This window comes from Lolium rigidum, chromosome 6 (genome assembly GCF_022539505.1).
Source record: "Lolium rigidum isolate FL_2022 chromosome 6, APGP_CSIRO_Lrig_0.1, whole genome shotgun sequence".
NCBI lineage: Eukaryota > Viridiplantae > Streptophyta > Magnoliopsida > Poales > Poaceae > Lolium > Lolium rigidum.
In genome coordinates, this window is record NC_061513.1 from 252,298,134 (window position 1) to 252,312,384 (window position 14,251).

General features: G+C 45.4%; 1 protein-coding gene across 1 annotated transcript; it reads right to left on the reverse strand.

Annotated features, from left to right (window-relative positions):
* Positions 1-12,387: 12,387 nt before the first annotated feature.
* On the reverse strand, positions 12,388-13,278 carry LOC124659461 (RING-H2 finger protein ATL39-like). Its single transcript, XM_047197332.1, has 2 exons — positions 12,862-13,278; positions 12,388-12,828 (listed from the first exon to the last, which is right to left on the reverse strand). The coding sequence occupies exons 1-2, from the start codon at positions 13,132-13,134 to the stop codon at positions 12,577-12,579; spliced, it is 525 nt and encodes a 174-aa protein (XP_047053288.1). The 5' UTR covers positions 13,135-13,278; the 3' UTR covers positions 12,388-12,576.
* Positions 13,279-14,251: the final 973 nt, after the last annotated feature.

Here is a 14,251-nt window from a genome sequence, read left to right on the forward strand (position 1 = left end):
ACATCCATACCGGGACAACATAGACAACGGATAATTGACTCCTCTTTTATGCATAAGCATGTAACAACAATTAATAATTTTCTCATTTGAGATTGAGGATATATGTCCAAAATCGAAACTTCCACCATGGATCATGGCTTTAGTTAGCGGCCCAATGTTCTTCTCTAACAATATGCATGCTTAACCATAAGGTGGTAGATCTCTCTTACTTCAGACAAGACGGACATGCATAGCAACTCACATGAAATTCAACAAAGAGTAGTTGATGGCGTCCCTAGTGAACATGGTTATCGCACAACAAGCAACTTAATAAGAGATAAAGTGCATAATTACATATTCAATACCACAATAGTTTTTAAGCTATTTGTCCCATGAGCTATATATTGCAAAGGTGAATGATGGAATTTTAAAGGTAGCACTCAAGCAATTTACTTTGGAATGGCGGAAAATACCATGTAGTAGGTAGGTATGGTGGACACAAATGGCATAGTGGTTGGCTCAAGTATTTTGGATGCATGAGAAGTATTCCCTCTCGATACAAGGTTTAGGCTAGCAAGGCTTATTTGAAACAAACACAAGGATGAACCGGTGCAGCAAAACTCACATAAAAGACATATTGAAAACATTATAAGACTCTACACCGTCTTCCTTGTTGTTCAAACTCAATACTAGAAATTATCTAGACCTTAGAGAAACAAAATATGCAAACCAAATTTTAGCATGCTCTATGTATTTCTTCATTAATGGGTGCAAAGCATATGATGCAAGAGCTTAATCATGAGCACAACAATTGCCAAGTATCACATTACCCAAGACATTAATAGCAATTACTACATGTATCATTTTCCAATTCCAACCATATAACAATTTAACGAAGAAGAAACTTCGCCATGAATACTATGAGTAGAAACTAAGGACATACTTGTCCATATGCTACAGCGGAGCGTCTCTCTCCCATAAAGTGAATACTATGATCCATTTTATTCAAACAAAACAAAAACAAAAACAAACCGACGCTCCAAGCAAAGCACATAAGATGTGATGGAATAAAAATATAGTTTCAGGGGAGGAACCTGATAATGTTGTCGATGAAGAAGGGGATGCCTTGGGCATCCCCAAGCTTAGACGCTTGAGTCTTCTTAGAATATGCAGGGGTGAACCACCGGGGCATCCCCAAGCTTAGAGCTTTCACTCTCCTTGATCATGTTGCATCATACTCCTCTCTTGATCCTTGAAAACTTCCTCCACACCAAACTCGAAACAACTCATTAGAGGGTTAGTGCACAATAAAAATTAACATATTCAGAGGTGACACAATCATTCTTAACACTTCTGGACATTGCATAAAGCAACTGGACATTAATGGATCAAAGAAATTCATCCAACATAGCAAAAGAGGCAATGCGAAATAAAAGGCAGAATCTGTCAAAACAGAACAGTTCGTATTGACGAATTTTAAAATGGCAACAGACTTGCTCAAATGAAAATGCCCAAATTGAATGAAAGTTGCGTACATATCTGAGGATCATGCACGTAAATTGGCTTAATTTTCTGAGCTACCTATAGGGAGGTAGACCCAGATTCGTGACAGCAAAGAAATCTGGAACTGTGCAGTAATCCAAATCTAGTACTTACTTTTCTATCAACGGCTTTACTTGGCACAATAAAACACAAAACTAAGATAAGGAGAGGTTGCTACAGTAGTAAACAACTTCCAAGACACAAAATAAAAACAAAGTACTGTAGGTAAAAACATGGGTTGTCTCCCATAAGCGCTTTTCTTTAACGCCTTTCAGCTAGGCGCAGAAAGTGTGTATCAAGTATTATCGGAGAGTGGTGTATAGTTATCACAAGCTCCCCCATCCGTGGTGGTACTAAGGGCTTTATCAGTTTTAGGCCTATAGTAATATTTCTTTGGTTTAGGCACTTTAGAGACATACATAAACTTTTGCTCCTTACCCACATAAGCTTTCTCCTTATATTTAAGAGAAGAAAAGGTTGAACCCAAGGTTCCCATAGCTTTTTCAAGTTCGTCAATCCTATTAATTTGATCATCATGGACAACACAAGTTCCTAGGACACTAATTCTTTCATCAATTCCTCCTAAGGATTTATCAAGTTCATCAGTTTTATCAAGTAACATTTCCAATTTAGTTTCAACACTTGGAAATTTTTTCTCTATGATTTCCAATTTTTTCATAACATCTTCAAGAGAGATTTCAGTTTTAACTTCATCAACAGGGGTATTCCAAATAGACTCTCAATAATGCAGCTAGCTTCTAATGCGGGAGTACTTAAGAAGTTACCTCTGCGAGACAATCAAGAACATACCTATTCTAGCTAGAGATACCAACATAAAAATTCTCGAGTAAAATAGTGGTGGAGTGTTTCTTAGTGCACCTATTATGGGCATTACTAATTCTATACCAAGCATCTCTTAAACATTCTCCCCCTTGTTGCTTAAACGTACGAACTTCAACTTCAGGATTACTCATTTTAGCAGTAGTAAATAAAGCAAACTAGATAAAATAAATGCAAGTAAACTAATTTTTTTGTGTTTTTGATATAGCAAACAAGATAGCAAATAAAGTAAAACTAGCAACTAATTTTTTTGTATTTTGATTTAGTGCAGCAAACAAAGTAGTAAATAAAACTAAGCAAGACAAAAACAAAGTAAAGAGATTGAGAAGTGGAGACTCCCCTTGCAGCGTGTCTTGATCTCCCCGACAACGGCGCCGTAAAAGCCGCTTGATACGCGTTCAACACGCGTCCGTTGGGAACCCCAAGAGGAAGGTGTGATGCGTACAGCGGCAAGTTTCCCTCGCATGAAACCAAGGTTATCGAACCGGTAGGAGCCAAGAGGCACGTTGAAGGTTGATGGCGGCGGGATGTAGTGCGGCGCAACACCGGGGATTCCGGCGCCAACGTGGAACCTGCACAACACAACCAAAGTACTTTGCCCCAACGAAACAGTTGAGGTTGTCAATCTCACCGGCTTGCTGTAACAAAGGATTAACCGTATTGTGTGGAAGATGATTGTTTGCGAGAAAACAAGTAGAACAAGTATTGCGAGAGATTGTATTTCGGTAAAGAGAATTGGACCGGGGTCCACGAGTTCACTAGAGGTGTCTCTCCCATAAGATAAACAAGCATGTTGGGTGAACAAATTACGGTTGGGCAATTGACAAATAAAGAGGGCATGACCATGCACATACATATCATGATGAGTATAGTGAGATTTAATTGGGCATTACGACAAAGTACATAGACCGCCATCCAACCGCATCTATGCCTAAAAAGTCCACGTTCGAGTTATCATCCGAACCCCCTCCGGTATTAAGTTGCAAAGCAACGAGACAATTGCATTCAGTATGGTGCGTAATGTAATCAACAACTACATCCTTAGACATAGCATCAATGTTTTATCCCTAGTGGCAACGAGCACAACACAACCTTAGAACTTTCTGTCACTCGTCCTGGTGTCAATGCGGGCATGAACCCACTATCGAGCATAAATACTCCCTCTTGGAGTTACAAGCATCTACTTGGCCGGAGCATCTACTAGTAACGGAGAGCATGCAAGATCATAAACAACACATAGATATAACTTTGATAATCAACATAACAAGTATTCTCTATTCATCGGATCCCAACAAACGCAACATATAGAATTACGGATAGATGATCTTGATCATGTTAGGCAGCTCACAAGATCCGACAATGATAGCACAATGGGGAGAAGACAACCATCTAGCTACCGCTATGGACCCATAGTCCGGGGGTAGACTACTCACACATCACTCCGGAGGCGACCATGGCGGCGTAGAGTCCTCCGGGAGATGATTCCCCTCTCCGGCAGGGTGCCGGAGGCGATCTCCAGGATCCCCCGAGATGGGATCGGCGGCGGCGACGTCTCTGGAAGGTTTTCCGTATCGTGGCTCTCGGTACTGGGGTTTTCGCAACGGAGGCTTTAAGTAGGCGGAAGGGCAGGTCAAGAGGCGGCACGAGGGCCCCACACCACAGGGCCGCGCGGCCAAGGGGGCCGCGCCGCCCTAGGGTGTGGCCCCCTCGTGGCCCCTCTTCGTCTCCTCTTCGGACTTCGGAAGCTTCGTGGCAAAATAGGACCCCAGGCGTTGATTTCGTCCAATTCGAGAATATTTCGTTACTAGGATTTCTGAAACCAAAAACAGCGAGAAAACAACGAATCGGCACTTCGGCATCTTGTTAATAGGTTAGTTCCAGAAAATGCACGAATATGACATAAAGTGTGCATAAAACATGTAGATAACATCGATAATGTGGCATGGAACATAAGAAATTATCGATACGTCGGAGACGTATCAGTTAGCCCGAGCCGCTTCATCCCACCATGCCACAAAGATGCAAAGTACTCGAACTAAAGACAACATAAGCATCAACACCCACAAAACAATTGTGTTCTACTCGTGCAACCATCTATGCATAGACATGGCTCTGATACCACTGTAGGGATTCGTAGCATAGAAAACAAAAAATTTCCTACCGCGAGAACGCAATCCAAGCCAAGATGCAATCTAGAAGATGGGAGCAACGAGGGTATGAACGAGACTAACCCTTGAAGATTTCGAAAGCCTACAAGAGGAGGCTCTCGTTGCTGCGGTAGACGATCACTTGCCGCTTTCAAAAGCCCGTAGAAGATCTTGACGGTGCCACAATCGGGCAGCACCTCCGTACTCGGTCACACGTTCGGTGTTGATGACGACGTCCTTCTCCCCATTCCAGCGGGCAGCGGAAGTAGTAGATCCTCCTCGGAATCCCGGCAGCACGACGGCGTGGTGGCGGTGTCGATAGAGATCTCCGGCAGAGGTTCGCTAAGCATATGCAGGAGAAGTGGTGGAGGAGAGGTAGCTAGGGTTTGGGGAGAGGGGGCTTGGGCGCCGGCCCTCAAAGGGGTGCGGCCAAGGTGGAGCCAAGAGTGGCCGGCCAGCCCCTCCCCTCCTCTCTTTATATAGGTGGAAGCCCCAAGGATTAGGTCAAAAGTCTCCGAATAAGACCCCAACATAAACCTTCCATATGACCAAACCTAGGGGGAGTGGGACTCCCCCCTTTCCTTTGGTGGGATGGCCGGCCACCATGGGGAGGAGTCCACTTGGGACTCCTCCTCCCTTAGGCTGGCCGGCCAAGGTGGGTGGAGTCCCTCACCTTCCATGCTGATTTCTTCCGGACTCTTCTAGAACCTTCCAGAAAAAAATACCGGATCATTTTCAAACCTAGAAAATGACTTCCTATATATGAATCTTATTCTTCGGACCATCCGGACCTCCTCGTGATGTCCTGGATCCCATCCGATACTCCGAACAAAACTTCGAACTCCATTCCATATTTCCATATCTACTTAAACGACATCAAACCTTAAGTGTGTCACCCTACGGTTCGCGAACTATGTAGACATGGTTGAGACTTCTCTCCGACCAATAACCAATAACGGGATCTGGAGATCCATATTGGCTCCCACATATTCAACGATGACTTTAGTGATCGACTGAACCATTCACATACGATACCGATTCCCTTTGTCACGCGATATTTTACTTGTCCGAGGTTTGATCATCGGTATCTCTATACCTCGTTCAACCTCGTCTCCTGACAAGTACTCTTTACTCGTACCGTGGTATGTAGTCTCTTATGAACCATTCATATGCTTGCAAGCTAATTTGACGACATTCCACCGAGAGGGCCCAGAGTATATCTTTCCGTCATCGGGATAGACAAATCCCATTGTTGATCCATATGCCTCAACTCATACTTTCCGGATACTTAATCCCACCTTTATAACCACCCATTTACGCAGTGGCGTTTGATGTAATCAAAGTACCCTTCCGGCATAAGTGATTTACATGATCTCATGGTTGAAAGGACTAGGTAACTATGTATCGAAAGCTTATAGCAAATAGAACTTAATGACGTGATCATATGCTACGCTTAATAGGGTGTGTCCATTACATCATTCATATAATGACATAACCTTGTTATTAATAACATCCAATGTTCATGATCATGAAACTATGATCATCTATTAATTAACAAGCTAGTTATACAAGAGGCTTACTAGGGACTCATTGTTGTTTACATAACACACATGTATCAATGTTTCGGTTAATACAATTATAACATGGTATGCAAACATTATCATAAACACAAAGATATATTATAATAACCATTTTATTATTGCCTCTTGGGCATATCTCCAACAACCAGCCCCACACAACGCGGCCCCACAAACAAGGCAGCCCCACACGTCAGCACGGAACGTTCAGCTAAACAGATTCATTCCGTCCGAGCTCATTCTGCGGGTTTTAGACAAAAACTTGGGGAAAACTGAGGAAAAACTAAGGGGCTGGGAAAAACTGAGTACAACTAAGGACCTGAGGGCACTAAAATAGAAATCCCTATTAAATTATATGTAGAGAATAACGAAAAACAACAAAAACATAAAAAATAGAGATTCCTTTGCCATGCGTATGCACACATCAAAGGACATTTGGTCACTTTGCCGTGTGCATAAACACGGCAAAGGGGCACGTGATGGCAAGGCTGTTGTGTGCATGTTGATTTCTTTGCCGTGCGGCTGGTCCAGCGGCGCACGGTAAAGACTGTGTCTTGCCGTGCGGGGCGACGCACGATAGCTAAGGGTGGACACGAGCCAGCTCGTGCTGGGCTCGGTCCGAGCCTTCTTTTAGCTCGCTCTAAATGGGCTCGGCTCGGGCTGGCTCGTTTGTTCCACGCGCTCGAAATATGGGCTCGGCTCGAGCTCGACGGAAACTCGGGCTGGCTCGGGCTGGCTCGCGAGCTGGACGTCTATAGTCACTTCCATGTGGGCCCCACGCATCAGCGTACTTTCCTGTCGAACCCCGCATCAGAGTCTCGACGGCGCATCGGCGAGGTGCACCCCGATCTCCATGCTCTCAACCGCCTCGTCGACGTTGGTCTGGTCTGAGAACCCCGATGCCTTCTTCTCTATGCATCTGAGGATTCTGAACGGCTCCAGGGCGATATGGTGGTCGTTGAACTCGGTAACTTGTACAGGGGGCGGCCGCCGCTTGGGTCGTGGACGAGAGTCCTGTCCATGACAGGGGGCGGCGGCGCGCCTGTGCCAGTGCCGGCCGCGGCAGCTCAGGTATGGAGGAAGCGCGTCGAGGACGCCCCGTCGCAGGCGGCGTGGTGCAGGCCAAGCCGACGGCGAGGCCACGACCAGCTCGTCGCCACCATCGCCTGTGATGTGCCTGTGCGGAGGCAGATGGCCTGATCGATCCACTCAACCATCCATGTTTCGTTTTGGGCCAAAAACTACTCAAACCTGTCCCAGATCACGTCCCCTGTTAATTCGAGAAAAAAATCACGAGCTAACGGGCTGGCTTGGGCCGAGCTGGGCGAGCTTTTAGCCCGCTACGGGCCAGAAAATTAGGCTCGACTCGGGCTGCATCTAACGCGGGCCAAGCCCAAAACGAGCCGAGCCAGGAAAAGCTCGGCCCGAACGTCTAGCCTTAACGGCAGCGGTTGGTCACTTTGCCGAACGGCAAAGCGGCTAGCCGCACGGCAAATGATGCTCGCACGACAGAGGATTTCAGCGCACGGCAAAGTCTTTGCCGTGCAGCATAGGCGAGACGCACGACAACAACAGCGTTGCCATCGAAGGCATTGCCGTGCGGGATTTATTGTGCGGTCTCACACGGCAAAGCCTTTGCCACAGGCCTCTTTGCCGTGCAAATCGTTGCACAACAAAGCCTGATTCTGCCGTAGTGAGATGACACCAGCTTGCAGATGCCACTCAAGAGAATCAAATGATAGGGAATGCCTATGGCGTTCCATCTCTTCGAGGAAGAAGTAATGGAAAAGGGCATTCTGCCGCCTATCCGGCCGCACACTAGAAAATGGGAGTGTACGTACAAACAACAAAAGTTACAAAACGGCGAATAGCGAACTGGCAACTGCAGTCTCCCGCTGCAGCACGCGATGCAAAGGAAACCCATCGCCTTGAAGTTTGCAAGCATAAGCTGCGGCCACCATGCACCCCTCAAGAGTCAGGAAACAAATCTCTGAACTTCACAGCACATTTCGTGGTCTGCAGTCTGCACATTCCTCAAAGGATCAAAACATATCCAACTCTAATTTTTTCGTTCTTTTAAGATAAACGGGAGTATCCTACGTTCCTGAGTATTTACATTTGTCGAGGCTTCAGATTTCACCGAGAGCACTTCAATTTTATTCGTCAGCTGGAGCTTGTATGCTCTTGTATAGTGTGAGGCTCTCACTACTTGCCTTACTGGAGCTTGTATGCTCTTGTATAGAGTGAGGTCACTACTTGCATTCACCATGCAACTTTGTAACTATAGTTGACGGTTGAACAAATCATAGTACTTACTGAGTACATGAAAACTCAAAAAGGTTCTCATTAATTTTTTTTGCTTTCTGGAAGCTTCTTCCTATGCCAATCTCAGACAATAACAGAGTGACTTTTCCCACATGCGATGGAACTGAGTATCTCTGAACGGTGGTTAAGTGGATGCATACACGGGAGTTGCGTATGGGATGGGCGCAACCCATACGATGTGAAAAGTGTGTCTAATACTTCTCCATACTCCTACAAGATAGTATATAGCAACAGTGTGGCTAGCACTGTCTCGTTCACCTATATTTTACGTTTTCTATTCAAGGCAATACATATGATTGAATCTCTGAAATAAAAATGATTGAAGATAGGATCCCAATCCTATGTCTTTGGGGGGGCATAGCGACCGGCTAAAGTTGGTATTCCAAGATCCCACAAAAACGGTCCCCATGCATATTCAGCACAGAGCGTAGGAAACTAGCCAGTGGTGCACCGGTATGAAGATTCCTTGGTACATGATTGTGGTAACGTTATAGAACTTCCTCTCTTTTTATTGTTGTGTTTGGGTATCAAAATGGCACTAATGTTTCTACTATTATATTTTGGTTATAACTCTTACGAATATATGAGATGGAAGAGCAAAAACACCCGGTAGAACATAGGTCCACATGAATCATATATTTTGGGTATTCTTTCATGTTGCCTTGAAACTTACTAGCGTGAAATGTGAAGAAAAAATATAACTATATGTGTCCTACACAAAAAAGAGAAAATAAAACTTTGTATTTTTTTGCATAGTAAAAATCCAGGTTATTGTACTATTCCTTGAACATTTGTCTTTTTAACACAAGTTACATACTTTTGTATTTTATTTTCAAACTTGGCTTGAAGATATCTGCATATATTCCCCACACATATGATTTATGCCAAAATTTTAATATTTTTATCTGATTTTATTGTACATGAGGGATCACATGGACGCATGCCCACCAAATCTGGGTGGGATGGGTGTTTTCTTTACTGTGATAGATCTATTATAGAGTTTGCACATACAAATCTGAAACATTTTTCCTTGTATTAGCGGTCAAACTTTTCCACGCTCTGATTCCAAAGTAACATGTATTGAAGAACAAATGATTTAGTCCAACTTGTTAACCAATATATTTCTAAAATTAGTTAACATTGTTCCGATGATGAACTTGAAACATAGTAATTTTTGTAGGGGAGATGGTTGTTAATCGTGGGATCTTTTTCTAATATAAAGAAAATGGTTTTAGTGCCAAATATGGAATGGTAGACAAGAACTTCAAATGATAAAGTTAAAACAAGCCCATGTAACATGGAGTCCTGAAAGGAGAAGTAAGTCCACTAAAAGCCCACTAGTGCTCATTCCTGGTGGACAAAGACAATCCTCCCAATGGACCAAGTACACGGACTAAATAAGTCAATACTCAATTAATTTTCTTCTTTTCCAAAGGTAGTTATAGTTTTTTTTTAAAAAAACTTGCTTTTCCCCCTTATTTCTCTCACCCTGCTAAGGGTATTGGTGATCTTTCATATAAATTGTTTTTCCCATAAAAGGCACCACACCAGTGATCTTTAATCTATTTATTATACTATGAAACAAGAACTCGCCTCTTTTGGTGGAACTAAAGCCTCTTGAGGTTCCCATTTTGGCAATTGGGTCCGGGTGGAATTTGCTTCAAACTTGGGGCAATATTTGCTTCTAGAGTCCAACAAATCCGCCAGATATAGCCACAAGCTTTTTGTAGTGTATGCATACATATGAATTAAAAGAATTTTGCAAGAGAAATGCAACTATACAATTTATACATGCCTAACAAACATAATTTACTATATATATTAACGTTTAAAGTTCTGCATCAAATACCGTGTAAAATAAAACGTGTCTTACATTTTGAATGGAGGGGCCGGGTATCAACTTGTTTTCCAAGACAGACCAACACAAAAGTTGAGATTCTGTTTCTATGGGAAACAACCACGCTGTCGGGTACCCGGTGCTGGCGACGGTGGTGCGTTCGTACAAACCAGTTCGTTGCCATCTAGGAAGTGCCCATACCGCCTGTAGCTCAAGTTGCAAAACCCGCACAAAAAAAAGTTGCAAAACGCAAGTTTATTGTGTTCCCAAAAGCTGTGTACCAATCCGTCACCCCGCGTAGGCAAAAGGACCCCGCACATTGTATAGGCCAAATCAACGTAGCAGAGAACGAACCCGACGCTAGAAAAGCAAGGAGGCATTCACTCTCGACCTAGCTTTTGTGCAACGGAAGCATATGCATCTCGACCGGTCCCAGCTGCCCGCTCACCTCACCGTGCCGCCCAACCAATCCACGGCTGGAGTTAAGCTAGCGTAGGTCTGCTGCCGGCGGCGAGCACAAGCTAGCATATGTTCGCAGTTATTGCGACCTCGAGAATCAAGGTACCAGGACGGACGGCCCCGGTTTGATCACGAACACACGTTTGCAGATACCACCGATCCGTGCAAGCTTTAGATATGTTCACTACATTAGCAGAAAAGAACAATCTATTTCCAACTAGTTCCCACCCATGTTTAATTGCTCAACCGATGAATTGCGTACTGCTCCGATGGAAAAAGCGTTTTCAAACCCGAACTCATATGCTCCTGGTTTAAAAAAAAGAAAAAAGAAAAAACAAATTAAAAAAAACTGAATTTTGTGTAGAATGAACATGAACGAGGGTTCTAACTACACACACAAATTCTCCGAGAAAAAAACTTATGTAGTGGTATGGGCAAAAAGGATAAATCGAAGTGATTTAAGCAACAAATCTGGATGTTCCAAACAACACCTAATTTTGTATGTATTGCACCTTTCACTAGATATATCTTTTCTCGGAGATTTTTGATGTGTAGTTAGAACACTTGATCATGTTCAGTGCACACAAAAAATCTTTTTTAGTTTTTTTGCCATTTTTTTGATTATTTTATTGAACTAAGAGCATATGAGCTCGGGTTCAGAACTGGTTTTTCGCTGCTCCGATCTACTACATACTTGCCACCTTCACATCCATATTAATAGTCCCCCAAGCATCCAGAGTCTTAGAACATTTTCACCGGGGCTCCACTAACTACATCCGGCAACACTGACGGACGAGCTGTTTTGGGCACAAGCAAAGTTTGTTTCCCAATTGGGGGACGGCGGTCCACCGCTAGCTGCAGCCCCAATACCGCAATCTCAAAATGAATTAAAGACACAAAAAATGAAATTACAAATTTCGTTCAAACATTTCAGGTATTTGTAGGAAGTTTGAGCAAATTAAAAAAAAATCAATACTAAACCTAATCTAGCGCGTATCAAGGGTGCTCTATATATAACAGAGTGGGACTGTCCTCGGCATTGACATTATTTTCGCTGGGTAAAAAGGGTTTTATATATGCGTTTATTGACGGAGATTTGGTGCACATGGGCACCCGTGATCTCTTTTTTTTTAAAAAAAAATATATAATATTTTTGAATTTTAAATAATTCCAAAAAAAAATCTGCATATAATCAATGACATATCCCACAAACGAGCAACAAATGAAACTTAAAGCCCATCGCACACTGTATACACAAGCTAAGCAGTCGACAAGTTCACGGACGAATACCCAACCAAACGGTTCTGGAAACAAAAATATGTGTGTGCGCGAAGCGAATGGATGCTTGGACGGCCGGCCGGAAAACGCAGCGCAGATGGAATTCAGTCGGCCGATGCCGTGGTTTCGAGCGAATGCCATGACAGTGGAACGCAACGAGTTGACGTTGGGCGCATGTCAACAGAGACCCACATTGATGGGGGACGGCGGAGCTGAACCGAGCAACAGAGACCGTTCGCGGCCAGAACGGGAGGTGGGAGAAGGTGGACGCTCATGACAATATGCGTTTGCGGTACAGTACGTGCTAGGTAGATTCATTCCATCAATCAGAAAAAATCACAACAGCTAGCTCACCTAGTACTTCTACAAGTGGTACGAATACACAAGAAACAATCGACGTCACAGATACTTCTGTACACGTACGTATATGCTACTACGAACTGAACAAATCTCCTCGAATAATTGGGCCTCTATACCGTCCTAGGTTACGTTCCTCTATCTAGCTACCTAGTCGACTGATCGCTGTACGTAGCTAATAATTCTTCAATCATGCGGTTCAGTACATCTTCCCGATGAAGCTAGGCGCGCGAGCTTAGACAGGTGGCACTGCTGTCGCTGTCGCTGACGCGACCACCGGGGTGGCGTCCGCGGTGCCGTCCTTCTTGGAGGCGGCGGCGGCGGGCGGGCCGACGGGGGCGCGACACATGGGGCAGGTGGAGTGCGCGCGCAGCCAGGCGTCGACGCACTCGGCGTGGAACAAATGCGCGCACTTGGGCAGCCGCCGCACCGTCTCGCCGGCTTCCACTTGCCCGAGGCACACCGCGCAGTCCGCCGCCACCGCCTGCTTGTCTTCGACGGCCGCTGCCTCTGGGACGACGGCGGGGAGCTTGTACGTGAAGGTGGGGAGCGCGGCGATGGCGGCGTCGCTCATGCCGCGGCGCTCGGACCCCGGCGAGGCGGCGCCGGCCTCCAGATCGTCGGCGCGCACAGCGCGCTGGCGCTGGCTGCGGGTGCGGCAGGCGTACCAGACGGCGAGGTAGAGGAGGAAGGTGGCGATGCCGATGGCGAAGGAGAGGCCGATGAAGAGCAGCCGCGACCGGGTGCTGTACCTGGAGTTGTCGGCGAAGAGCCATGAGGTGGGCGCGTTCATCTCGGACTTGGAGACTCCTTGGCCGCGCGCGTACACGGAAATGGCTTCTTGATCGATCGGCTTCCTCGCCGGAATAGCGCACCCGGTTGTGTGATGTTTCCTGCTTGGTCCACGCGAAGGTGTAGCTGCCGGAGCAAGCCGCAAGCGAGGTGTGTAGTGTATGCTTCTTGTTTTCTTGATCTCGTCTCTGCTGGGCCAAAACGGCGCGGAGGCCGTATATAAAGGAGCCGGGCGGCATGGGTCTGTCTGCGGCTTCATCGCAACGGCACGGCGAGTGGAATAGCCGGCGCGCAGTTGGGCGCGTGATGAGTGATGGTTACCGCCACAGATATTTGAGCAACGCTTGAATTGGGGCCCGGGGTGAAAAAGGAGGATGGGGAGGATTGACAGCCGATGGAATAGACACACAAGAACCACTCATCGTCGTTCGGCGGTCCCTCGGGTCGACCAGATCTGTAAATCTGTTCTGCATGTCTGAGATGAGATCCCTGGATAATTGTGTTGTTCGTACAAGATGTACGTGTTACTACTGTATTTTTCTGTGCAGGCTGACTAGGAGAAGTTGTAAAGTTGAGCATCTCCACCTATTTAGGATGATGAACTTTCATGGAATCAACTCGAGATCCATACGATCCTTACATTTTATTTCCTCCATCTCAAAATAAGTATCGCAGTCTTGTGTAGATACGGCGCATTTTAATTGTTGACCATCATGTCACGCTACAACATTATTCGCCCCTACATCTACCATCCAAAGTTAATCCATGCACATAAGTGAACCAGAGCGCACACACAAAAAAAAAAGCATCCCACACTTAGAGCATCTCCAGCCACGTCCCCCAAAGCCTCCCCCAAACCGCGCCGGATTGAGCGTTTGGAGGACGTGTTTCGTTCGTGCCGCCTTTGGGGGACGTCGCTCCCCAGTCGCGTCCCCCAAACAAAAATTCGGAAATTTTAAACTTAACGAGATTCGACTAAGATTCGTCCAAACTTACATACATTCGAACGAAATTTGACTAAATTTAAACTAAACCTAATCTAGAACCACTTGCGGCGGCGGAGGCGTCGTAGTACCGCTCGGAAGTTGTACATGTCGTCGGTGACGACCTCCCGCTTG